Source organism: Callorhinus ursinus, unplaced genomic scaffold (assembly GCF_003265705.2).
Source record: "Callorhinus ursinus isolate GAN/ISIS: 27379988/994484 unplaced genomic scaffold, GSC_fseal_2.0 scaffold24, whole genome shotgun sequence".
NCBI classification, from domain to species: Eukaryota; Metazoa; Chordata; class Mammalia; order Carnivora; family Otariidae; genus Callorhinus; species Callorhinus ursinus.
The window spans coordinates 6,338,541-6,366,065 of NW_027397086.1; the positions used below are offsets into that span (position 1 = coordinate 6,338,541).

General features: G+C 39.6%; 1 protein-coding gene across 8 annotated transcripts in view; it reads right to left on the reverse strand.

Annotated features, from left to right (window-relative positions):
• Positions 1-27,525, reverse strand: part of GAPVD1 (GTPase activating protein and VPS9 domains 1) — a 79,772-nt gene that overhangs the window by 38,100 nt on the left and 14,147 nt on the right. For 6 of the 8 annotated variants that reach the window (XR_003211459.2, XM_025887948.2, XM_025887947.2 and 3 more), the window contains exons 3-9: positions 14,471-14,688; positions 11,616-12,459; positions 8,590-8,676; positions 6,860-6,994; positions 6,525-6,714; positions 2,944-3,104; positions 17-146 (exon numbers count right to left, since the gene is read on the reverse strand). Coding sequence is in view for 7 of the 8 variants with exons in the window: in XM_025887948.2 (XP_025743733.1) it covers positions 17-146; positions 2,944-3,104; positions 6,525-6,714; positions 6,860-6,994; positions 8,590-8,676; positions 11,616-12,459; positions 14,471-14,655 (1,732 nt within the window). In the remaining variant the exon portion in view is untranslated. The remainder of the gene's footprint in view (positions 1-16; positions 147-2,943; positions 3,105-6,524; positions 6,715-6,859; positions 6,995-8,589; positions 8,677-11,615; positions 12,460-14,470; positions 14,689-27,525) is intronic. The other 2 variants (XM_025887949.2, XM_025887946.2) reach the window with 1 other exon arrangement.

Here is a 27,525-nt window from a genome sequence, read left to right on the forward strand (position 1 = left end):
TGAAGTAACCCTTCACCTTCAGATATTCCTTCCAGATTATCACTGCAGAGGGAAAAGCGCAAGGTTTTATCAGGTTTACCGTGGAGTTTGTTTTCATCGACAGGGACATCTCCTTGTCCTCCATCTGAAAGTTGCATGTTTAGGACCTGAAAAATAAAATGCCAAAAAAAATAAATAAATAAAAATAAAAAAATAAAAAATAAAATGTCATTGGTTTATCAGAACTGAAAGATTACTAATAGGAAAACAGACCACAGCAAATGCATATTTACGTTCTTCTTAATCTTAAATTCTCATTTTTAACTAAAAACCCATTCACAAGATTCTGATCAAGCTTTTAAGTACCCTTAGAATAAAAGTAGATCAGTTAAAACAAAAGTGAACCTATGCCCTTCCATCACCCGGTATCAGAGACTGAACAGGCAATCAGGTATCAGTGAGCAATGGGTAGGATTATAACAATCAAAAGGCTTTGGAATCAGCAAGCTGGTGGTCCTTCTGGCTCTGCCATGTGCCAACTCTGTAATCTTGGGTAAGGGATTTAAGCTTTATCTTTAAAGAGTCATGGTAACAGTATTCATGCCATGGCGTTTTTGAGGATTAAATTAAAAAATGCACAGAAAGCATTCTGCATAGCAAAATGACATTAAATTTGCAGTACATTTTTTCGAAAGTTAGTAAGCTAATTTAACAGGAAGAAAACATAGGAACAAATTATCTTGTAGGCACCAGAATTCAATCAATCCAGTTTGAACCTTGTCTCGATCACCATATACACAGTCACAAAAGTCCATACCAGAAGCTGAAGTGTGACTTCACAGCCATCTCTAGCTTAGAGCTGATGGCCTTTTTACAAGGTTTCTATTTGTTAGATGACTTCCAAATAACAGAATTACTTTTCACTACACACAAGCCTCATAACTCAGCTGTAAACATGTATCTCCAACCTAATGAAGAACTGAGTGCTTTGCTGAAAATCTAATAGCATGTTTAAGCACACCTGGAACTCAAAATCACAGCCACTGGGATCCTAGGCTGTTGGCAGAATATGAAGGAAGAATAGTCTCCTCACTTAAAAAGAAGAAAAATTTAAAAACCCAAAAACCTCTAGGTGCTGTTTTGGCCCTGCATTTAAATGAGTAAATTAAAGGGTTTTTTTAATGGCTCTATACCTTTATTCATGTGATGCTTTTAAAAAGCCATTTAAAAATAAGAGTTATTTTGGGGTGCCTGGGTGCTCAGCTGGTTAAGCGTCTGACTCTTGTTTTTGGCTCAGGTCATGATTTCAGGGTTGTGAGATGGAGCCCCATGTCCAGCTCTGTGCTGGGTGTGGATTCTGCTTAAGATTCTCTCTCTCCCGGGGTGTCTGGGTGGCTCAGTGGGTTAAGTGTCTACCTTTGGCTCAGGTCATGATCTCAGGGTCCTGGGATCGAGCAGCATGTCGGGCTCCTTGCTCAGTGGGGAGTCTGCTTTTCCCTCTCTCTCTGCCCCTTCTCCCCTCCCCCTGCTGGTGTTCTCTCTCTCTCTCTCAAATAAATAAAATCTTTAAAAAAAAAAAAATCTCTTCCTCTCCCTCTGCTCCTCCCCCCTCCCTCCCTCTCAAATAAAGATAGAATTATTTTCCTATTTGCTTGAAATTAAATGCAGACATAAAATTTTTATATTTTGTATTTTTAAGATAACTTGGTACTTTAAACTCATAGTGAGCAACATACAAAGAATCTTCAGGAAAAATCTATCTAAAGGCCTAGAAAATGATAAGATTAACATCAAACAAAAGGCTCATACCATAATGAAGATATTTCCCTGCACAGGGATTCGAGGCTGCCAGAGCTGGGAAATGGAGGGAGGTTAACACGGGAAGGTAAAATGCCACAGAGCTCCCTGACTGAAATTCAACAGTTGTTTCTCCTCATTCAACATTCCCCTAGATGTTAAAAGTTCATTACATTCCAGAGTTCCTAAAAAGTTAATTCAGACAGTTTTTGCCAGCTCATTTGTGTGCGTGTGTGTGTGTGTACATACAGAGTTCTGGAGTTTGACAGAACTCTTTCCTAACGGTCATGGCACACACAGTTCCAAATATGGCTGTATCAACCACTATCATCATTTCATCGGCCACTAGAACTGGTCCCTTTGTTCCAGGTCATGAATAGGTTTTCTTTTTTTAAAGATTTTATTTATTTGACAGAGAGATAGAGCCAGAGAGCACAAGCAGAGGAAATGACAGAGGGAGAGGGAGAAGCAGGCTCTGCACTGAGCAGGGAGCCCGAAGCGGGACTTGATCCTAGGACTCTGGGATCATGACCTGAGCCAAAGGCTGATGCTTAACTATGTGAGCCACCCAGGCGCCCCATGAATAGGTTTTCTCGACTAATAAGCAGTCCGTGTTGAATATAAAATGTTGCTTCTTTTTGATTTCTTCATTCTTTTTGCCTCTGTCCCAAGCTCTTCTGTTTACAAATATCTTAAAAGCGATGCCCACATCCCAAGACCATTTCTTCAAAATATTTTACTTTCTTAGTTTTCAGTTCTGTCTTCCATTTCTTCCTAATCAACCAAAGAACAGAGTATTTCTAAAGAATGTCTCGCTTTCTAAAGCAAGAATACCACTATATCATTAGAAAGAAAAGAAACAAAAAACATTTCCTAGAGGTCACTGGAAAAGTCTTTTCAATTTCCATACTACAATTTCCTGGCTTCCTGTCTCTTCTATACAATGAGGAAAATTCCTTTTGGTGTAGACCTAATCACCAACTACCATGCCATCAATTCAATATATTGATGTGAAAGGCCCCCAGAACTATTCACAGGGAGTTTGGCATTTAATGCACTCATTAAATGCATACTGACTTATAGAAGCAAGAGACCATGAATGAGAAAAAAAAGAACCTAATTCCTTAATATTGATGGCTATAAGTTAAATTAACAATACATTCATACCTCATTTTCCGACATCATCCCTGGAGTGAGTTGGGGACCTGTCCCTAAGGAAATGACCAACACCTCTTCTGGCTGTACTTCCTGGATGGTTTCTTGAGATGACCCTTCATGGTCCATATGTAAGTCCATTAGCACATTGGTGCGGCTTCTACTTCGAGTTGCTAATAAAAAAATTTTCAAATATGATAATTTAGAGGACAAGACAAGATGAAGAAAATGGTAAATACAAAAATGTATCTTCTATTAATGTAGGACATTTGCACATGCACAAAAAGAGTGGTGAGAATATGAATTTAAAAAAAAAAACCCAACATCTTCCCAGTTACTCTGATGACTGACAAAGATTCTCCTTCAAAACTGATAGAAACAATAGTCTATGTGTATCTGACATCGAGTGACACACAGATGAGCACACCTGCAGAACAGCAAACACATCTCTCAACTTAAGGCTTGCTACCTTATTTCTTATCAAGATACCTTCAACTATTTCTCCTATAAAAGGATTTAACTGCCACTGAACTTACAAGCATCAAAAAATCCATACAGAAATCTGAGAGCCATATAAAGTAATATATGCTAACTGGACAACCACTGACAAAATCAGAATCAGTTTTTGAAGACACACTGATTTTTCCTGAAATGTACTAATCTCCTTCCAAAAATGCAGGAAAAAAGACTTCCCTTCTGCTTTATAGAAACATTCTAAATTAATGAAAAATCTAATTATTTTGGGGTGCTTTTTTCTGTAAGTAAGCAAGTTTTACCTATTAAGTAAAAACAAGTAATACTTTTTTTCTAAAATAATCATCCTACACATCTTACAAGAACTTTTAGATACTGAAAGATTTAGATAGTTTGACAATTTCTCTATGAGTTTAAGTCTTCCGTGATAAGCTTCAAATTTCTTTCAGAGGGCAGTAAAATTCAGTACAACTGGAATACTAAATAGAAATTCTACTTCAGTGCAAAATAATCAAAAGCACGGACATAAAGCAAAAACACTCTATAATAACAAAAGTCTTTCAACTTCACTTTGAGTGAAAGCTGACCTACTTGAAGACAGAAATATAAAGAATCCTCTTCCAGCACCTGGGGGCTCAGTCGGTTGAGCTTCTGACTCTTGGTTTCTTGGTTTTGGCTCAAGTCATGATCTCAGGATTGTTGGATTGAGCCCCATGCCAAGCTCTGCGCTCAGCGGGGAGTCGGCTTGAGCTTCTTTCCCATTCCCTCTCTCTCTGCCCCTCCCCACCCCGTGTGTGCACCCACTCTAATAAATAAATAAATCTTAAAAAAAAAATATAGAGAGAGTCCTCTACACAATGCTGTAGATCTGTTCATTAATCACTCTTACTTTCAAAATCCAGAGTACAGATCAATTTCCAAAAGTCGAACACAGGCTCACTCCCACCTTTTATTTGCTGACCCTCACTCACTGTCTTCTACTGAACTGTGAACTTAAATCCAACTTTATGAACAACTACATGAATCTTAAGCAACAAACCTTATAATTTATAAAAATGCAAGTAATCAAAATCCATGTAGCAATTTACATAAAGCAAAAGCAACATGCACATGGAGCACACTTTCATAAACTATTTCTTAAATGAAAGTTATATAAGAAGAGGAAGAACAGCCTATTACCCACCAAATGGGGTTACTAGAGTAATATGAGCAGTGAGATTGGTGGCTGAGGAATCCCAGGCAGTGATGGCTGCTAACTGTTGTCCTGGGTTGCAAAAGCATTAAACAGAAAGAAAATCAACCCTCTGAATAATGGACACATTTTTTAAAAATATGAAATAAATTCAATGACCAGGTCATATGACTATACAAAGTAATAGTGGGCAAACATTTGAAGTTTACTTTCCATTATACCCATATTTAATGATACTTAGAGATGACGAGAAATGAAAGAATTAATGTACAGGAGTGAATAATGGAGGAAAAATCTCTGATTTACTAAAAATCATTTATTTCTTCATCTTAAAAAAGTGAAAACAGGTTATAATATTAAAAATAACTGAGTGCTGGGACGCCTGGGTGGCTCAGTCAGTTAAGCGTCTGCCTTCAGCTCAGGTCATGATCCCAGGGTCCTGGGATCGAGTCCCACATCGGGCTCCTTGCTCGGCGGGGAGCCTGCTTCTCCCTCTGCCTGCCACTCCTCCTGCTTGTACTGTCACTCACTCTCTCTCTAGCAAATAAACAAAATCTTAAAAATAAATAAGTAAATAACTGAGTGCTGGGGCACCTGGGTGGCTAGTTGGTTAAGTGCCCAACTCTTGATTTCAGTTCAGGCTGTGATCTCAGGGTTGTGAGATCGAGCCCCACATCAGGCCCCACGTTCAATGGGGAGTCTGCTTCTCTCTCTCTCCCTCTGCCCCCTGCCCTGCTCATGTGCTCCCACTCCCTTTCTCTTTCTCTAAAATAAATATTTTTAAAAAATCACTGAGTGTCAAACTTCATTTTTTTTCTATTTTCAATTCTGAAAACTGACATTTTGGGATGATGAAAGCCAAAGACTTGAAGAATATGATGCCATATGTTTGTTGATGATATTATTCCATATTAGGTTAAATGTAAGATGGATTAATTTTAAGAAACTGTCAGTTCTTAACAAACCAGCTCATGGAAGTTTGAAAATGAAATCCCATTCTTCAAAATGTGTAAAATAAAGTAACTATTAATGTTCACTAACTGTTGCTAAGCTCATTTTCATTAAAAAATTGGCACTGAAACACTGCTCCCTTGGCCTAAACACTCTTTCTCTCCCTCTCTGGTCTAGTTTGCCTCACTCCCATTCATCCTTCAAGAGAAAGTATAAGCTTTACTGTCTCCAGGATCTTCTCCTGACACTATCACCAACATGGGTGCCCCATAAGCCTCCATGTATGCTTATCTCCATCAAACACAGCATAATGACGGCAATTGGTCTCCTCTTATTCTCCCCAACTAGACTATCAGCAACTACCAGAGCAACGGCATATCCTAACGGTCTTTGTATCCCCAGTGTCTAACACGGTGCCCCCCATGCAGGATAGTGATTACACCTACTCTTTCTGCATGGATTTTTTTGCATGAATTAAATGAAACAACACCTATAAAGTGCTCATCCAGAGTCTGGTACAGAGTACATGGTAATGCTAAATATGTATGTGTATAGATAACAGATGTTTACTAAGTTAATAAAACTTAATTAAACCCGGGCGCCTGGGTGGCTCAGTTGGTTGGGCGACTGCCTTCGGCTCAGGTCATGATCCTGGAGTCCCGGGATCGAGTCCCGCATCGGGCTCCCTGCTCAGCGGGGAGTCTGCTTCTCCCTCTGACCCTCTTCCCTCTCATGCTCTCTATCTCTCATTCTCTCTCTCAAATAAATAAATAAAATCTTTAAAAGATAAAGCTAAAGCCTACACATAAACCTTAACTGGTGAAATTTTTTAAAATTGTATTAGTATCAGTAAACACAAAGGGAAAGGCTTTCCCAAATTATTTAAAACCGTATTCCAAAACACTGAGCAGTAATGAAGGCCAATAAAAAAATACTAAATTTAAGGGAAACCCCGAATATGAGAAATGCTCTTTACCTATAGGCAATCGATTCTTTTTATTTGCTGGAGTGGTTGCTGGAGACAGCTGAGGAGTATTATAGGGAGTCATTTCCAAACTGCTGCTTTTTCCTGGCTTTGCCTGGGGCAGGTTTGCCAATAAATTGTCAAGAGCCATCCTATCTTCTCTCAGTTGATCTCCAGACATCACACTCTTCATAAAATTCACCTGGCAAAGGTAAAAGGACATTAGCTAGTGAGATCAATTTTTCAAACACAGTATCTATTTCTCACACAATGTACTCATCTATGACTCTGCCCATGCTTAGATAAATTACTTTTGAGAAAATCCTATTAAAGAATAAGGCCATTACCAGAGTAATAAGCTGACTATAGGTTATATAAACCACAGTTCTGCTCAATCCTTCCAGAAGATTAACGGAGGACATTGGAGGGGTCTCCACTGCACGGCCCCCAATCACAACATCAAGAAAAGCAGCAACACAGCTCTGTTAAACAGGAAAAGATCACAGTGAAATATTTCCTCTTTAAAATAAGGGGACAACATTTCTGGTTAAGGTAGACAAGCATGCAAAAGTTTTTCTTCTTGAAAATTATATTAAATCCAACAATGAAAAAGTTGAACTCTTTTTGAATTGACATAGAATTGTCTCCATGAAATTCTGGTATGTGAAACAAACATGACACAGAACAGTGCACATTCCCCTACCATTTGTGAAAAGGGATGGACGGGGTGACTGGGAAAACATATGTAACAATTTGCTTGTATACATATAGAACTCTTGAAGAAAACAAGAAAGACTGAGAACATTGAGAACCTTTTGGGGAGGAAATAAAGGTTAGAGATCAGAGGTGAAAGTGGAATTTCACTATATAACCTCTGAATTTTAAATAAGGCTGAATGGGGTGGGGCGCCTGGGTGGCTCAGTTGTTAAGTGTCCACCTTCGGCTCAGGTCATGATCCCAGGGTTCTGGGATCGAGTCCCACATCGGGCTCCCTGCTCAGCGGGAAGCCTGCTTCTCCCTCTCCCACTCCCCCTGCTTGTGTTCCCTCTCTCGCTGTCTTTCTCTCTGTTGAAAAATAAATAAAATCTTAAGATAAATAAATAAATAAATAAATAAATAAGGCTGAATGTATAGCCTACTCAAATATGATTAAAATCTAATTTAACTGAACAATGCTATAAAACATATTTATGAAATACACTTAAAATTATACAATTGTCACTGATTTGCTTCTGTGATTTTTTTAATTACACTATTTAAAGATTCATCCATTTTAGAGAGAGAGAGAGTGTACGCATGTGTGCACACACATGCACTCAGTGGGGAGGGACAGAAGGGAAGGGACAGGGAGAGACTCTAAAGCAGATCCCGGCTGAGCACAGAGCCTAACCTGGGCCAATCTCAGGACCGTGAGATCATGATCCGAACAGAACCCCAAAATCAGACACTCAACTGACTGAGCCACCCTATTTAAGACTTTTTTTTTTTAAAGTAATCTCTGTGCCCGGGGAGCCTGGACAGCTCATTGGACTCCTTGTTTCTGCTCTGATCAGGATCTCGGGGTCATGGGATTCAGCCCCATATGGGGCTCTACACTTAGCATGAAGTCTACTTGAAATTCTTTCCCCCTCCCTCTCCCTCTGCTCCTCCCCCTGCCTGCATATGCACGCCCTCTCTAAATAAATAAATAAATAAAGTATTTAAAGTAATCTCTACATCCAACATGGGGCTAGAACTCCAACCCCGAGATCAAGAGTTGCATGCTCTACTGAGCCAGCCAGGCGCCTTATCAAATTTTTAAAATAAAATAATCTTAAAAGCTCTTGGCTCTCATTACAGTGGCATCTCCTCAACACTTCAATTAAGTGAGAATTAGTAATCTTTAGTTACATCTTCCTTTAAATGCTGCTGATCCAACATTGTATTCTCTATAGCTATACCAAGGGTAATTGGAAAGAGTAATTTATTCTTAATAAATTAAAGGACAAGATTTAAGAAAGACAATAGTTAAGTTCACTAATACTTTGGCAAAATTTTCTATAAATGGTATTTCACACAAGATAGTATTCATTCTTACTTTGTCAAATTTTCCAAGGCTGCTCTTTGTCCGGGGATCTCCCTCTTCAGAGCCGGTCATTGCCAATTGCTGTAAAAGGCGGCCAACCTGTAACCCAAAGCAGTAGTTGGGAGACATGGGCTATAGATACTTACAAATTCTTCTCTATGAAACTGCTTCCATTCTAGTCTAAAAAGCTGTTTCATAATAATATTTACACCATCTGACCAGGCACGCAAAGTACGGTCCCAAATTAAATGTGTATCTTCTCTACGTCAGCTTTTACTATATTTAGAGTTATAGACAATAAATAGAAAATTTTATTTTTAACATTACAATATGGAATAAAAATGTAATACCTTTGTTTCTGGTATTATACCTTTCATACATTTAGGAATTTTAAAATTCACTGCAAAAGTTGATTCAAATTACCTGAAGTTAATATTAAGTACTTTTCCCTTTATAGTTCACAAAATTCTCAAAGTAGAATTTTTTTTATAGATTTAAAAAACCCTACAGAACAGAGCTGCTTGGAAAGTAAATGTTAATTCACAGAGCAAGTTCCTTACTGGTAAAAGAACTGTTAATCTACTCTCTTTACTTTTTTTTAGATTTATTTATTTATTTCAGAAGAGGCAGGAGGGACAGAGGGAGAGAGAGAGTCTCAAGCTGACTCCCCAGTGAGCACAGAGCCCAACATGGGGCTCGATCTCACAAACCTGAGATCATGACCTGAGCCAAAATCAAGAGTCGGACGCTTATCGATTGAGCCACCCAGGTGACCCTAATCTACTCTTTAAAGACACTTTGGGGAAAGCTCGCATCATACAGTATCATCTTAATATCTGGTACAATTCCCTTTTTTACTCATTTTGAGAAAATAAGTGATTCAATCTCTACTGGAATGACAAAAATAAAAACCTACAACTACACTACCTTAAGAATAAATTTACTGTTTCATAGATGATAAGAAACTTTAAATTTTATTTTGGGGATTTTTATATAGTTAATTGCTAAACATACCAACATAAGAGAAATGACCATGGGAAGAAAAAACTTATTATTAAAAAAACATCATCCAGGGGTGCCCAGGTGGCTCAGTCACTGGGCGTCTGCCTTCGGCTCGGGTCATGATCTCAGGGTCCCGGGATGCAGCCCCGTATCAGGCTCCCTGCTCCGCGGGAGGCCTGCTTCTCCCTCTCCCACTCCCCCTGCTTGTGTTCCTGCTCTCTCTCTCTCTCTAATAAATAAAATCTTTAAAAAAAAAATACCATCCAAAGATATATTATATTCTAAATAAACTCAGTTTCTTCTTTACAGTATTTCTGGAGGATAGGATATGATTAAAAGATTCCCTTATGAAATAATAACATGGGAGTGGCTGGGTGTGGCTCAGTCAGTACAGTGTCCGACTCTTGATTTCAGCTCAGGTCATGATCTCAGGGTGGTGAGATCCAGCCCTACATCGGGCTCTGCACTGGGCGTGGAGCCTGCTTAGGATTCTCTCTCTCCCCCCCTCTCTCCTTCTGCCCCTCCCCCCTCCTCTTCTCTAAAAAAAAATAAGTAACATGATTTCAGTAGTTCTCATGATAAAGGGGAAAAGTGCTAACATAAATCCAAAACCCCTCTTTCTGAAACTGAGGTCCAGAAGAGTTTCAGATTTCAAAATCTGAAGATTTTAGAAAGGTTGATTAGTGCATACATGTAAAATAGGCAGTATTAAGGGTAGCATCCTGTAATCAAATGTATTAGCATTTCTGCAGCAAAACATGAGCATTCATGCCCTAAAAGGAATAACTAGCAGTGATAAATAGTCTCATGTTAGTTCAAGTCAGGTTTTGCTACCAAATAATGTATAAAAGATGATGTATAAATATGTATAAATATTTTCAATCACGCTGGGTTTTGAAATCACAGGAAAGGGATGGTGGCCCTGTTCTAGAAAATCTAATCAACTAGGGGTACCTGGGTGGTTCAGTTGGTTAAGCATCTGCCTTCAGCTCAAGTCATGATCCTGGAGTCCCAGATCAAGCCCCACATCAGGCTCCCTGCTCAGCAGGGAGTCGCTTCTCCATCTCCCTCTGTTCCACCCCAACTTGTCCTCTCACACTCTCTCTCAAATAAATAAAAATTTAAAAATTAAAAATAATAAATAAAAGTAAATAAATAAAAACTAACAAAAGGGGCACTTAGGTGGCTCAGTTGGTTAGGCATCTGACTCTTGGTTTCGGCTCAGGTCATGGTATCAGAGTCCTGGGATCGAGCCCCACGTTGGGATCCAAGCCCAGTGGGGAGTCTGCTCGAGGATTTCTTTCCCTCTCCCTCTGTCCCTCCCCTCACTCATGTGTTCTCCCTCTCTCTCTAAAATAAATAAATCTTTGGGGAACTAACAAAATATATACATTTTTAAGATTTTATTTATTTATTTGACAGAGAGAGAGAGAGACAGCAAGCACAAGCAGGTGGAGTTGGCAAGCAGAGGGACAGGGAGAAGCAGGCTCCCCGCAGCAGAGAGCTCGACTCAGGGCTTGATCCCAGGACCCTGGGATCATGACTTGAGCTGAAGGCAGATGCTTAACAGACTGAGACACCCAGATGCCCCAAAAACTAACAAAATATTTTATGACTACAATATTTTTAAATCCCAATATAACTGCTTTTATTTTTTTATTTCTTTCAGAGAGAGTGTGTGTGCGTGTGCACGCACATGCGTGCACAAGCGCAGGGCGGGAGGCAGCAAAGGGAGAGACTCTCAAGCAGACTCTCCGCTGAAGGTGGAGCTGGACCTCGGAGCTCAAAGCAGGGCTCAATCCCACAACCCTGAGATCATGACACGAGCTGAAACCAAGAGTGGGACACTCAACTTGACTGAACCACCCAGGTGTCCCATAACCGCTTTTTTTTCTTAAGAAGCAAATATTTAAGCCAATTTGAGGAAAGGAAATGGTAAGAATATATACATATTGTCATATTTTCTGTTCCATCCCACTACTCACTCAACTGATTTTCAACTGAATGCTGTATTAATGATAATAGCAAAAGCATACCTGCATCAGATTAAATCTTGCCACCTCATTAATAGGAGCATCAGAAATTATTCCATACTGTTCTGGATTGACAACTGCAGGACAAATGAAGCAGGCCAACAGGAGATCTGTACACATTGCCCTGACCTCCCCAACTTCCAGTCTATCTACACAGGAGAGGGTTTTGTACATCTGTGACACAATCCACCTCAAACTATGTGGAAAGCAGTATGTGTTCTGTTTGAGATAACCAATAAACTTGTTCACCAGAGCCACCAGTTTGGCCTCATTGGAATCCACCATCTCTTGAACCTTTTGCTTGAATCTATCTGAGCCTTTCTCTCCAAAGAGTTTTTCCTGTTGTAATGGGGAGAACCTATCAATTAGCTTGTTTGGATCTGTTTCCAGGTGATCTTCATCTTCAACAAGCAGCTGCATGATTGGCTCATGTAAAGTAGCTGTGAGGAAAAGTTTGGCAGAAAACAGTCCTTCAGAAAAAAGTTTAAATAAGATGCTGAAGGCACAAGTTCCCCTCCTCAAAAGTCGCCTGGGGTTGTCACTTTCTTTAAGTTCAAATTCAATCAAGTATCTCAAAACCTGAAGGAGGTAGCTTTCATCTTCTTGCATAATGCAGTTGCCATAGAGGGAGGTAAAAACTGTGTAAATAACACTTTGTGTGTTCTCCTGATTAAGTTTCTCCCCAGCAACCAAAGAGGAGGCAATAAGACGAGGATTCTCCCTTAACCGACTCAAGAACTCTCCATAAGCAGTCTCCTGAAATCCCAGTTGCTTATATCCATCAACAAACTGTGTATCTTCCAAAATCTTGGCATGTTGGCAACATTCAGCAGGGGAAGCTTCAGCACTAAAAAATGAGCAAACAAGCAAAACAATAAAATCAATAAAAATAATACAATACATATATTCCATTGAAACCTGGAAATGTAGATTGATTATAGTCCTAGCAATGCGATCACCCCAAACTGCTCAAATCTTTGAGCATCTGAACATGTAAAGAAAGGCAAAACCAAAAAGTACAAAGGAGGACAAATTCATCCTAGTAAATCAGGTTCAATGAAAAATAGCAAAAAATAACCATTCTTCTGATTTCTATGATCAAAGATCAGTCCTGTTTTCAGCTTCACATAAATGGAATCATACAGTATGTACTTTTCTGTATCTGCCTCCTTTTCTCAAAATTATACCTTAGTACTACTCTTAGAGCTAAAAACTACTTCTTGAAACAACAGAATAAGGTATTAACACAGTGAAAAAGAGGTTTCTTTTTTTTTTTTAAGATTTATTCATTTATTTTGAGAGAGTGAGAGACACAGAGAGAGCACATGAGAGGGGGGAGGGTCAGCGGGAGAAGCAGGCTCCTCGCCGAGCAGGGAGCCCGATGTGGGACTCGATCCCGGGACTCCAGGATCATGACCTGAGCCGAAGGCAGTCGCTTAACCAACTGAGCCACCCAGGCGCCCTGAAAAAGAGGTTTCTAAAACTGAGAAGTAGGGGCACCTCGGTGGCTCAGTCGTTAAGCGGCTGCCTTCGGCTCAAGACATGATCCCAGGGTCCTGGGATCGAGCCCCGCATCGGGCTCCCTGCTCAGCAGGAAGCCTGCTTCTCCCTCTCCCACTCCCCCTACTTGTGTTCCCTCTCCCGCTCTCTGTCAAATAAGTAAAATCTTTAAAAAACAGAAATAAAACTGGGAAGTAGAGGGCGCCTGGGTGGCTCAGTTGGTTAAGCGACTGCCTTCAGCTCAGGTCATGATCCTGGAGTCCCGGGATCGAGTCCTGCATCGGGCTCCTTGCTCAGCAGGGAGTCTGCTTCTCCCTCTGACCCTCTTCCCTCTCGTGCTCTCTGTCTCTCATTCTCTCTCTCTCAAATAAATAAATAAAATCTTTAAAAAAAAAAAACTGGGAAGTAGATATACAGAATCAAAACATGGAAATACATATAGTTGACCCGTGAACAATGTGGGAATTAGAGGCACCGACCCCCTGTGCAGTGGAAAATCCATGCATAATTTTTGACTCCCTAAACACTTAACTACTAATAGCCTACTGTTGACCAGAAGCCTTACAGATAGGGGCACCTGGGTGGCTCAGTCGTTAAGTGGCTGCCTTCGGCTCAAGGTCATGATCCCAGGGTCCTGGGATGGAGCCCCGCATTGGGCTCCCTGCTCCGCGGGAAGCCTGCTTCTCCCTCTCCCACTCCCCCTGTTTGTGTTCCCTCTCTCGCTGTGTCTGTCAATTAAATAAATAAAATCTTAAAAAAAAAAAATCCACATATAAGTGGACCCACATGGGTCAAACCAATATTCAAGGGCCAACTGTATATTAAATAATACCAGGAGAAAAGGGGAGCGACTGGCTTAATTGGTGGAGCATGTGACTCTTGATCTCGGGGTTGTGAGTTTGAGCCTGGTGTTGGGTATAGAGATTACTCAAAATAAATTGTCTTAATCTTAGTATAATAATAATAATAATAATAACAGAAAAGTACAGGGGCGCCTGGCTGGCTCAGTGGGTAGAGTGTGTGACTCTTGATCTCAGGGGAGTGAGTTCAAGCCCCACGTTGGGTGTGGAGACTACTTAAAAAAAAGAACACAAGATAATTTATTCTCAGCAACAATAAAATATTATACAAAGATACAAAATTAATTGGTGTGGTATAAAATATTAATGCATAAGTTATAATTCTCTATAAAAGGCTTAAGTTAATTAACAGACAAAATAAGCAACGACTCACCTTAACGTTGATTCAAACTATCTGAAAGCATACACTTTGTTGGAAATAGATTTATTTATTTATAGTTTGCACAGAATTACAGTGGTTCATAAAATTTAACGCCTCAAAACCTTTTTTTTTTTTACCTGGTTATGATAAGCCGATCCAAATTAATTCTCTGTTGCTTAGCAATCCATGCTGTACGATACAACTTTTCAGCTGTCTTAAGTACATCTGCATTGAGCCTCTGAATGAGCTGTTTCTCAGAGTTCACATATAAGCGTTCCTGCTTAAGGTGATGGGCCAAAGTATGAATATCCAGCTTCACCATCTTCAGATGTGGAGAAGGTACAAAGGCTGATCACTAAGAGTAAAAAGGTTTAGAAATTTTGTGTCACTTAGACTGTTTTCCAAAATCAAAACGGATAAGAGAAAACGTTAAGAATTAGGCTACATTCAGTATTATGATTAACTCTAATTTTAAAATAATCTATATATTTTTTGCAGAAGCATTACAGGTTCAGGATAGAAAAACTGGTAAATACGGATTAAGAGAAAAGAAAAAAAAAGCTCCTAGTAAGGCCACTGCTCAGAGACCGCCACAGTAAAAATGTGTGTATTTCTTTCAAGTCTAGTATCTATTTATTAGCATTAGAGTTTCCTTGACTGCTCCCTTCTACACTGCAATCAATCAACTTAACCTGTTGACTCGATCTTCAAAATTCATCTCCAATCTACTCACCACGACCATCATCATCTCTCACTCAAAGGTCTATAACCACCACTTCCTAACTGATCGCCCTGTTTCCTTTCTTGTACTACTCGAGTCTGTTCTCTACATAGCATAGAGTATTCTTTAAACTTAAGTCAGATCACCTTATTCCCTTACTAGAAACCATCCAAAGGCTTACATTACATTTAGAATGAAATCTAAAGGTTCTACCCCTGACTACTTCTCCAACCTCATCTCCTACCATTCTACCCTTGCTCACATAGCTCCAGACACACTGGCCTCCTTGCTTGAACAGGCTAAGCATGCCCCTTCCTCAAAGCCTCTTGCATTTGATGATCCCTCTGTCTGGAAGGCTGTTCCTCCAGCTCTCTTTGCACGGCGAGTACCTTTACTTCACTCAGTTCTCTCTGTTCAAATGTCTATCTAGAAAGGCTGTCTCAGATAAATCCTAAAATAGAAACTATCACTTCCTATTCCCTTTTCTGGCCTTTTTTAAAAGGACTTGCCTCTGTCTAGCATTATATTACAGATACCTATTTGCATGTTCATTATGCTGAGAGTATGGTTCCCCCACTAAAAGGTAAGGGCCACCAAGGAGGGGTAAGGCTTGTCTGTTTTATTCACTCACAGCTGTAATTTCAGGGCTGAGCAGAGCACCTGGTTCGTAGCAAGAACTGAACAAATATTTGCCAAAAGAATCAATGAAATCACACGAACTTGTTTATCTAGTAGCTAAACAAACTGATAGAAATAGCACACATATTTTAAAGCATTATTACTTAAGCTATACCCTTGAACCTAGAATGCCTGCCAGACCACACTTTTTTTTTTTTTTTTTTGAGATCCAACATGACCTGAGCTGAAGGCAGATGCTAAACAGACTGAGCCACCCAGGCACCCCTGTTTTTAGAAATTTTTAAACTCTCTTCTTTTATTTATTTATTTTTAAAGATTTTATTTATTTGACAGAGACACAGCGAGAGAGGGAACACAAGCAGGGGGAGTGGGAGAGGGAGAAACAGGCCTCCCACTGAGCAAGGAGTCCGATGTGAGGCTCAATCCCAGGACCCTGGGATCATGACCTGAGCTGAAGGCAGACGCTTAACGACTGAGCCACCCAGGCGCCCCTAAACTTTCTTATTTTAATGAACCACTGATCCCAGAGTCCTGGGATCAAGCCCTGCATCGGGCTCCCTGCTCAGTGGGAGGCCTGCTTCTCCCTCTCCCCCGCTTGTGTTCCCTCTCTCACTGTCTCTTTCTCTGTCAAATAAATAAATAAAATCTTTAAAAAAAAAAAAAAAAAAGACTAAGAAAATTTCAGATCTCACCATCTAACCTGAATCTTACTGCTTTCAAAAACTACTTTCTTGGGGCACCTGGGTGGTGCAGTCAGTTGAGCATCCAACTCTTGGTTCTGGCTCAGGTCATGATCTCAGGGTCATGAGATGGAGCCCCGAGTCAGGCTCAGTACTCATCTTGGAGTCTGCTTGCGACTCTCTCTCCCTCTCCCTCTGCACCCCCACTCGTGCTACCTCTCTCTCTCTCTCTAAAATAAATAAATCTTAAAAAAAAAAAACTTTCTTATACCTTATCAATTCCCTAGCAAACTATGCAAAGCTGTTATTCCAAATCACCTGTATCATGAAGGCCCTCATACTGCTCTCCCCTCAAAAGATAAAAGTATGGGCTCCTGGGTGGCTCAGTCAGTTGAGCATGCAACTCTTGATTTCAGCTCAGGTCATGATCTGGGGGTTGTGGGATCAAGCCCCGTGACAGGCTGTGTTCAGCGTGGGGGTCTGCTTGTCCCTCTCCCTCTGCTCCTCCCCCTCTAAGTAAATGAAATCTTTTAAAATATATATATATAAGTATGTCCACTAAGATATTGTTAAGTTAATAACAAAACCATGTGGGTACATTAAGAAAAACTGGTAACATACATATACTTATATAATTGTATTAACTCAATTTACAGAAAATTCATATATGACTTTATAGACTTCCATGTGGGAACTCTTAACATCCTCTAGGGGGCTCTAAGTACACAGACTAAGAACTATTACAGTTAATGGAAACAATACTGAAATGGGCTCTTAAAGATCTGAATGTTTCATTAATTAGTTCTGTTAGTCTGGGCACATAAAGATTATTCTCCGAACCGTGGATTTTTTTCACCCACAAAAGGGACTCAATATCTACATTTATTTTATCCGTGGTACAAGCAACATATTAGGTATTAGGAATACAAAAAGGGATAAAACCTGTGTATCCTCAAGGACTTTCTAACCTAGCAGAATGAGGCAGACATGCAAGCAAATGGCTGTCCAAAAATGTTACAGGTATCATGCTAGAAGACTGTACAATGTAGACAGAGAGGGGGAGAAAAAGAGAAGGAACCTGCACCTATTCTTAAAAGGCAAGTTGGGGAGGGGGGAGAAGATGAGTATCTGCCAGACATGAAGAGGATGGTGGGTGGGGTAGAATTCCAGATACGGGGAGTCAACCAAGCAAAGGCACAGATGTGTGTAACAAAGAGTACATTTAGAGAGCTATCCATGGCTTGCTACAGTTTGGGGGACTGTGTCTGTGTGTTCAGTGAGGTGGGGGGGGGGGGGAGGGAACGTGCATAATAAGAGATAAGGCTGCAGAGACAGAAGGTACAAAGAAGCTAGAGTTAAGAAACTTGGACCTTGCACTGTAGGTGACGGGAAGTTTTAAACAGGAAATTAACAAGGTGAAATTTATATTTGGGAGCGTAAACTCTGGCAGTAAGGAAGGGATGAGGAGGGGAGGGTGGGACCAGAAGGAGAGAGACTGAAACTGTTGACAGCCAGGAAATATGGTGGCAATGGGAAGAACAGGGCAGGTCTGAGAAATGTTACGAGACAGAAATACAAGATTTGTTAACAACAAATGGGGGAAAAGGTAAAAGTTTCCAACTCTGGGAACGAGGGTAGGTGTGGTATTAATTCACCACAGTTGAGTATTGTATGGGAAAACACGTTATCAACCGAAAATGGTGCCTTTACCCACTTCATCTTCATAACATTCCTCTGAGATAAGTGCTCTGCAGCTAAGGAAACAGGCTCAGGGATGTGAAGTAATTTGCCCAGGACCACACAAGTGAGAGATGACAGAGCCAGGACACTATTATTATTACCCTGATCTCTACAAGAATGACTCAAAAATCCTGTGGTTACTTAGGAGAGTATCTTATTTTTAAGAGACGCATGCTCAAGTATGTAAAAGCAGTGTTAGGATTTCTGCAACTTATACATGGTTCAGCAAAAAAATGAGATTTTTAAAATGCAGCAAATATAAACAACTGTTGAATCTGGGTGGAGGGTAGATGATAACCATTATACTATCCTTCAACAATTTCAGTTATGTTACAAATTTTTCATAATGAAAAAATAGGGAAAAATATTTTAGAAATTCTCAAATTGTGCCCTTCTTGCTGCTTTAATACAACTTAATTCAACAAATATATTACTGAGCTTGGCTGGAGCTTAGCCAGGTCCCCTAATCTCAAGGAGCTCACAGTCTAATTATAACCAAAATATTGTTCAAGATAGGACACATAAAATGTTTCCAATGACACAGCAAAATATGAACCAATTTATATAATTTAGAAATTAAAACCTTAAAATATAGCTTCACTTAAAAAAATTAACACATGAAAGTAATGCTCCACCTAGTCTAAACAAGAATTCACTTTCTAAATCCTTTAATAGTTCCAAATGTCTTCAAAGATACTTTAAATAAATCTAGACAAACTTGTTAAGCATTTTTTTCTTTCATCAAGTTCAAGTATTATTTGCTTTAATGCTTTTCTTTCTATAATAAGTTGGTCTGGGTGCTGCCAAAAAATAGGTAACAACTTACCCTACAAAATAATATGTTTAAAAACATTATTATTTAGGGGTGCCTGGATGGCTCAGTTAAGCGTCTTTTTTTTTTTTAAGATTGTATTTATTTATTTGAGAGAGTGAGAGAGCACAAGCAGGGGGAGCGGCAGAGGGAGAGAGAGAAGCAGGCTCCCCACTGAGCAGGGAGCCTGATGCGGGGCTCGATCCCAGGACCCTGAGATCATGACCTGAGCCGAAGGCAGATGCCCAACTGACTGAGCCACCCAGGCGCCCCAAGCATCCGACTCTTGATTTCAGCTCAGGTCATGATCTCAGGATTGTGAGATCCAGCCCTGTGTCTGGCTCCATGCTGGGTGTGGAGCCTGCTTAAAATTCTTGCTCTCCCTCTCCCTCTGCACCCCCCCCAGCCTAAAAAGTATCAGTAAACCACTGGGTAAAATGCAAGAGATTAAAAATATAAATTAACTCTGACCTATATTTTTGTCCACAGTTTCCCCAAATTAAATTCATGTTCTGAATACTTATTTTATACAACATGTAGCACATGCCAGAGTATAATATTATCTCTCTCTCTCTCCCCTTAGACTGTAAACACTGAGGGAAGGAACTCAACTTTGTGTCCTAACATAGCTGATGACAGGCAGCTCAAACATGTTAACTGAACTCAATTCAGGTAGCCCCAAGTCTACTGGCTCACACATTTTGAAAAAATACCCCTCCACACACAAATAATACCTAACAGGTCACTAAAAACAACAGTTGCAGAAAAGGGTTTGTCTATGAAGTTGTTCTGCTCTTCTAAGGCACCACTATAACACAATAGTTAAAGCTATTGGGATATTGCTTAAATAAAATGTAGGCCTAAATAACTAGAGTGGGGAGATTTTACCATACTGAAGACAACAGGAAAGTACAAACATTTGCAAATATGTTAGTTTCCTGAAAAGTAACAATGAATATATCAATACCTAACTAACAATAACAATACTCATACCAAGCCACCATTTATTTAGAACTTTATCATGCAAGGCACTGCTATTTTTTTCCTCACTGAATCCTTATAACCCTATGATGACTGTGCTCTCATTAACTTCATTTCACAGTTGAGAAAAGTGTTGACATACCTAGCAAGCAGCTACATCAAAATTCACACTGACTCAGTTCTGGTTCCAAAGCAGCCCTTCCTCTCAACCAACTAATCTAAACATTTTGTCAGTCACATCTACCTTAATTTCCAGTTCTGTTAATAATTGACTCCTCAAAGTTCCTTTTATCCATTGGTTTTTACAGAACTTCATCTGGCTTCTAGTGACATTGACTTCATCTGAGTTTACGCTCAAATATCATTTAAAATACAGGTGTCTCCAACTCTCACCTCTTGGCTGAGCTTAAATTCTTTATTCCTCTATGATCTTCTTTAAGATTTTACTTATTTATTTATCTTGAGAGAGAGAGAAAGCATGAGCAAGGGGAGGGGTAGAAGGAGAGGGAAAAGCAGACTCTGCACAACACAGGGCTCAATCTCACAACACCGAGTTCATGACCTGAGCCAAAATCAAAAGCTGGACGCTTAACCAACTGAGCCACCCAGGCGTCCCTCCTCTATGATCTTAATATCAAAATAGAATCTTAGAATTGGAAAGGCTGTTAAAAGCTATCTTCTCCAATTTAATTCAAATCAACAAATATTTTCTGAATGTCTTCACCGTACCCAGACACTAAGAGTACAGGACAAAACAAAACAGACAGCCTCTGTTCTCGCAAAGCTTAGTCAACTATGAAGCCAGGAGCAAGTAAACTACAAGTAACTACAAGTATATGTATGTATGTACACACAAACGCACGCGTGCGCGTGCTCCACTTTTACTTTGAATGAACTGCCTTTCTCTAGGTTAAAGCCAAGCCTCAACTTGTATGCTAATTTCCTCCCTGCACATCTACTTAACGTTACTGTGGAAATCCCAACCACATTTCCTTCTCTACTGGATCATTCTTACCAATATATAAACACGCTATTATTTTTCATCTTAAAAAAAAAAACTCTCTACTTCATGTCTCCCCTTCAGCTTCCACCCCCATTTTTCTCCCTCCCTTTAGAAGAAAATTCTTTCAAAGAGATGTCTATAATCACTGTCTCCTGTTTCTCTCCTCTGATCCCCTCCAGAGCCCACGCCAGTAAGTTTTGTCCTACCATTCCATCAAAACTGCTAGTCTTCAAGTCACCAATAATAAGTAAGCACATTGTGGGGCGCCTGGGTGGCACAGTCGGTTAAGTGTCTGACTCTTGGTTTTGGCTCAGGTTGGGATCTTGAGGTCGTGCGATCGAGCCCCACATCAGGCACCATGCTCAGGGTAGAATCTGCTCTGCTTGAGTTTTTTTCTCCCTCTCCATCTGTCCCTCCCCCCTGCTCTCTTTCTCTCAAATAAATCTTTTAAAATATATATACATGTAAATAAATAAGCATATTATTAATCCAATGATACATTATCATACCTAACAGAAGCAGACGATTGACCACTCTCCTTGAAACACTTTCTTTGACTTTGGGACACGACACTCTCATGGTGTTCCTCCTGTCTTCTCCACTCAGTCTCAGTCTCCTTTGGAATTCCCCCTCATCTCCCTAATTTCAAAACACTGGAGTACCCTACCCTAAAGCTCAGTCTTTAGAACTTTCCTTTTCCATCTACACTCAGTACTAGGCAATCTCATTCCATCTCATGGCTTAAGAACCATCAAAATGCTGGCAGCTCCCAAATTAGTATCTCTAGACTTTACCTTTCCCCTGAATGCCAGATCCAAATATGCAACTCAACATCTTTTCATCTTTGATGTCTGTATCCTGTCTTTCCAGCAAAATTGACAGGTCCCCTCAAAGGCTGAGAGCATCTTTTAGATTTCCAGTTTCAGATTTCCAGTTCTGTTAATAATTGACTCCTTAAAGTTCCTTTTATCTATTGGTTTTTACAGAACTTCATCTGGCTTCTAGTGACATCGACTTCATCTGAGTTTACACTCAAATATCATTTAAAATACAGGTGTCTCCAACTCTCACCTCTTGGCTGAGCTTAAATTCTTTATTTCCTCTATGATCTTTTTTAAGATTTTATTTATTTATTTATTTTGAGAGAGAGAGTGTCCCTAGCCCCCAATACCATGAGCACACTCAAGAAGCGCTCATATATATTTGCTAATTGCATTATTAAAAGTTGCTCTGCAAAAAAGAACATAAGTAAAATAAAAGATTATAAATTAACATTAGGCATTAACATATCTAACATATCTAACAACAAACAGAATTTTATCCTGAAATTTGCAAGCATTTTCCAAGGGAGATCATTTCTTTTTGTAGTAAAAAATTGGACTATGAAAATCTGTAACTTCAGTTCCACTTACCACATTTTCTACAAAATAAAATTCATTATATACCATGCACATTAAATCAAATTTTAAGCTTTTCAATTCATGTTATGAAAACATATCAGTGAGAGAACAGTGGGAAGATTTTAGTTGAAGCAGTAAAGCACAATGGGTTTCTGTATCCTTCCACAATGGTATAGAGCAGGGCCTGGCAAACTACAGCCTGTGACCAAATTCAGCTAGGGGCCTGATTCTATAAATAAAGTTTTATTGGAACAGAGCCATGTCCATTTGTTTGCATATAATCTACAGCTGTCTTCATGCTACAATGGCAGAGCTGAATAGTTGCCAGAGTCCTCCAGAGTCCATATGGCCCACAAAGCCTAAAATAGTTACTATCTGGCCCGTTACAGAAAAAGTGCCAATTCCTGATAAGTAAGCATACCTACTCCGATGCAGAGCATAGAGAGGAAGAACAGCCTGTATTGTGCAAACTAGGAAATATGCTCCAAGGAGGATACACATATTACAAATGTTAGCAACTATGCCTGAATGAACTCCTATGACTCAAGAGAAGGACTCTATACTAGGAAAAAAAATATTTCAAATGTTTTATGGAATTAGAATCATGTTTCATGTTTTCCCTGTTGAAAATTTCTAATTAAAGGGACCCCAAGTTAATGATAGGTATCTAATGGTTCTATACTTTAATAGCTAGACTTCAAGTAAACAAACTAATCATCTCTTTATTAATCTAATAAATTCAGGAATAACTTTATGTGACAGCCCATATTATGTAAGACCACCTGCTCCTTTCTCATTTTAGAGACTGTATCAAACAACATAGCAAAAAGGATAACAAAACTGGAGTCAGAAGATCTGAGGCATTTAAGACCGGGCTTTGACACCTACCAGCAGTGTGACCTACTGGAATCTTAAGTCACTTCACTTAAGTTTCTGTTTCCTCATCTCCAAAACTGGAGTGTCCCTGTCCCTCTCGTGTGCTAAGTTGTACAGTTCATGAGATGACTGGAAAGTGTAAATGACTACACAATGTAAGACATCATTCTTCTTGTTAATTAAAAGGTGATGTCTATCATTTCAAGGGGACATAGCTCCATGTCCATCGCATAAGAGAACTGACCAAAATGAACCTTTCCATGAAAGTAAGTGGGAAGTATTAAAGTCTTAACAGGTTAGACTTTGCTAAGATTGTGGAACCTACACTTGTAAAAGGCTTATTAAAAGTGAAAGTAAAGGCCACAATCTTCAGCCTAAGAGCATTTTTAATAACATAAATGCCACATGCAAGTATGGCTTTGAAATTTGAGAACAAAGCATGCTTTGCAAATATGTTAATGTTCCTAATTTAAGATGATCTAATTAAAAATTACAGAGATGGGGAGCCTGGGTGGCTCGGTCATTAAGCGTCTGCCTTTGGCTCAGGTCATGATCCCAGGGTCCTGGGATAGAGCCCTGCATCGGGCTCTCTGCTCAGCGGGAAGCCTGCTTCTCCCTCTCCCACTCCCCCTGCTTGTGTTCCTGCTCTCACGGTCATTCTGTCTAATAAATAAAATCTTAAAAAAAAAATTACAGAGATAATGACAATTAAATATAATATGGGATCCTGGAACAGAGAAAGAACATCAGGTGAAAACTAAGGAAATTGAACTTTAGTTAATAATGATGTGTCAACAGTGGTTCACTAATTTTAACAAATATACCATGTTAGGGCGCCTGGGTGGCTCAGTCGTTAAGCGTCTGCCTTCGGCTCAGGTCATGGTCCCAGGGTCCTGGGATCGAGTCCCACATCAGGCTCCCTGCTCAGCGGGAGGCCTGCTTCTCCCTCCCCCACTCCCCCTGCTTGTGTTCCCTCTCTCACTGTGTCTCTCTCTGTCAAATAAATGAATAAAATCTAAAAAAAAACAAAAAAAACACAAATATACCATGTTAATGTAAGATGTTAGGAATAGGGGCAACTTGGTGCCGGGTATATAGGAACTGCTTGTATTATCCTCTCAATTTTTCTGTAAATCTTAAACTGTTCTAAAAAAATATAAAGCATAATTTTTTTTAAATTACACAAGTAATACACTTCTAAGTCCAAGGATTCAATTTAGCAAATACTTTTTCAGTAAAAAAAAAAGTATACTAACTTGAGAAAACATTTGAAACCATAATTTATCACAATCTTCAACAACCACCATCTAGAAAAAGGATTACCAGCTACCACATGATGTTCCAGAATCCATTAACAGCTGGTAACACATTTTAGTGTTCATTTTTTTTTTTAAGATTTTATTTTTAAGTAATCTCTACACCCAATGTGTGGCTTGAACTTACAACCCCGAGATCAAGAGTTGCATGCTCTTCCAACGGGGCCAGCCGGGTGCCCCAACACAGTTATCACACTGAAAACATTTTCTCTCGGTTTACTGTGATCAGAAATGAAATACAGATACTTCATAACAAAATTTCCACAGGCACATTACATTTTGCACTAATTCCTGGTCAAGTAAAGCAAGGCAAACATAATTCCTAGCTAGAATTGTTTAAGAAAAGTGTTTTTACATTAATATCCATTTAATAGCAAACTTTCTTAAAAGGCATTCTAAATAGTAATGGCTGAACTTGAAGAGAATTTTACTTGACTGGTGGTAGTAAAATATATCGGTGTTTAGGAAATAAAAAGAATAGTAACTGGCATGCCTGGGTGGCTCAGTTGGTTAAGTGTTTGCCTTCGGCTCAGGTCATGATCCCAGGGTCCTGGGATCGAGCCCCACTGCTCAGAGGGGAGCCTGCTTCTCCCTCTCCCTGCTGCTCCCCCTGCTTGTGCGCTCTCTCTCTCTGACAAATAAATCAATAAAATCTTAAAACAACAAAAACTACCACACATTTCAGGCTTGTCATGAACTAGGCACCAATCAGGGGCTTTAACATAGATATTCTCTAATCTGCGTAACACTCCTGAAAGGCAGGTATTCTTATCGACATTTTACAGGTGAGGAAACTGAGGAAATTAAATAATCTGCCCAAGGTCAAGTTAGTAACTGGCAAAGCTGAGAGTAGAATCCAGGTACATGTGGCTCACCGAGCTTTTACTACTATGCCATCTGTGAGTGCATAATTCACAGTCAAGGCCACTTTTAATCACCCCAATCTTTGGACAACTGTTAATATGCGAGTCAGTATCTGGACAAGTCCCCCTTTCTTTGAAAGTTTCAAACTGTCTAACAAAGTCAGGTTTAGTTGGATTTTGAGACTAAATAAATAACATATTCCCTCAAATTCTATGAAAGAAATGATATATGAAAGTTTAGAAAAAGTTACTAGAGATTAATTCCTTAAATCCCTCTTTTTACATCTTCTAGTTCATCTCCCACCATTTCCTCACTTCCCCAAAAGCAGCTATTGCTGCCATACCATATCCTAAAGTCTCCAACATGAGCAGATACTATTATATAGGCCCTAAAAGGCCCACAGCCTCATGTTCAAATGAACTCAGGTTTATCCTTCAAGGCCCAGTCCCCAAATCTCTTCCCTCTGTGAAGCTCTGGGGGAACTGCTCCCACCAACAGAGTGCATCCCTTCCTCCTTAATGACACTAAACAACAATGAACCACGAAGTAGGAAAGTCACTCCATTTTTTTTTCTTTTTTTAAGTAGGCTCCATGCCCAGTGTGGAGCCCAACGTGCAGCCTCAACTCATGACCCTGAGATCAAGACCTGAGCTGAGATCAAGAGTAGGATACTTAACTGACTGAGCCACCCAAACACCCCAAAAGTTACCCCATTTTCAAGTCTCTCTCAGTCTTTCTATTTACATCATGGAGAAAATCTAAGCAAGGTGCCAATTTGTCTTCAACACTTCTCTAACACTTTGCTAATCTCTCCTTTTAATTAAAGGATAGCAGGCCTCAAACCTGGCACCTTTTTTTTATTTTTAATTTTTATTTATTTCAAGACACAGAGACAGAGTGCAAGCAGGGGTAGGGGCAGAGGGAAAGAGAGAGAGAATCTTAAGCAGACTCCACATTCAGCACGGAATCCCATGAGGGGCTTGATCTCAAGACCCTGAGACCGTGACCTGAACCGAAACCAAGAGCTGGACGCTTAACTGACTGAGCCACCCAGGCGCCCCAAACCCAGCACCTTCTGCAAATAGTAGCTAGCTAGGTTTCATTAACATTGTTTTGTTTTTATTATATTTAAGTTGCTTTGCTATTTAGGATATAAGGTATTATTAGCCTTTTATTATGTAATAACATAAAGCTTCTTTTTTTTTAAGATTTTTATTTATTTGACAGGGAGCTGGAGAGAGAGCAGGAGAGAAAGCACAAGCAGGGGGAGTTGCAGACTCCCCGCTGAGCAGGGAGCCCAACGCAGGGCTCGATCCCAGGACCCGGGGATCATGACCTGAGCCGAAAGCAGATGCTTAACCAACTGAGCCACCCAGGTGCCCCAACATAAAGCTTCTTGAAAAATATTTTTAAATTTTGTCCACAAAAAAAGACAAATAAATAATAGTACAAGTAGGATGCAGATTTGGGAAAAATTATGTTACTCAAGGGTTAAGCATGGGAAACATTTTTAGATACTGATGCCTACACCCTGACAGAACTGCCAGTTACTTTTTTTGTTGTTCATCATATAGGTACTTCTAGTGCTTACATAAAATATTTTTTCTTTTTTTAGTGCTTACATAACATTCGTTATTAACCTGATATGGCAAAAAAAGGCCATGACTGCCGATTTTTAATGACATACCTGCCACAATGTTAGCTCCTATATTTTATCAATCAAATATTTTAAGTTTGAGGACTTATAACTACCCACCACTTTCCAGGAATCTAACCAATCCATACAAGAGATAGACATCCCTTGCAAATATTTTTTTATAAATATAAATAACCATCTTGAATTACAAGGATTTGTCTATATGACAAAGTCTACATGTCTACAAGACTTAACCTCCTTCAGTGCAGTAAGTTTATTACTCATTTTATGTTGTTAAATTATATGAACTAAAAATCATCAGGTATTAAAAACAGTGAACTCATTTCCAAAAAATGGACAGACAAGCACAGTAAGCTTAACACACTTCCTTCACTCATTCATTCAACAAATGTTTGTTAAACATCTACAATGTGCTAGGCACTAATGAACAAGATGGGTAAGGTCTGCCCTTAAGGGGCCCCATGTTTTCACACTGCACGTGATAATAACAATTCTGAACGGTTT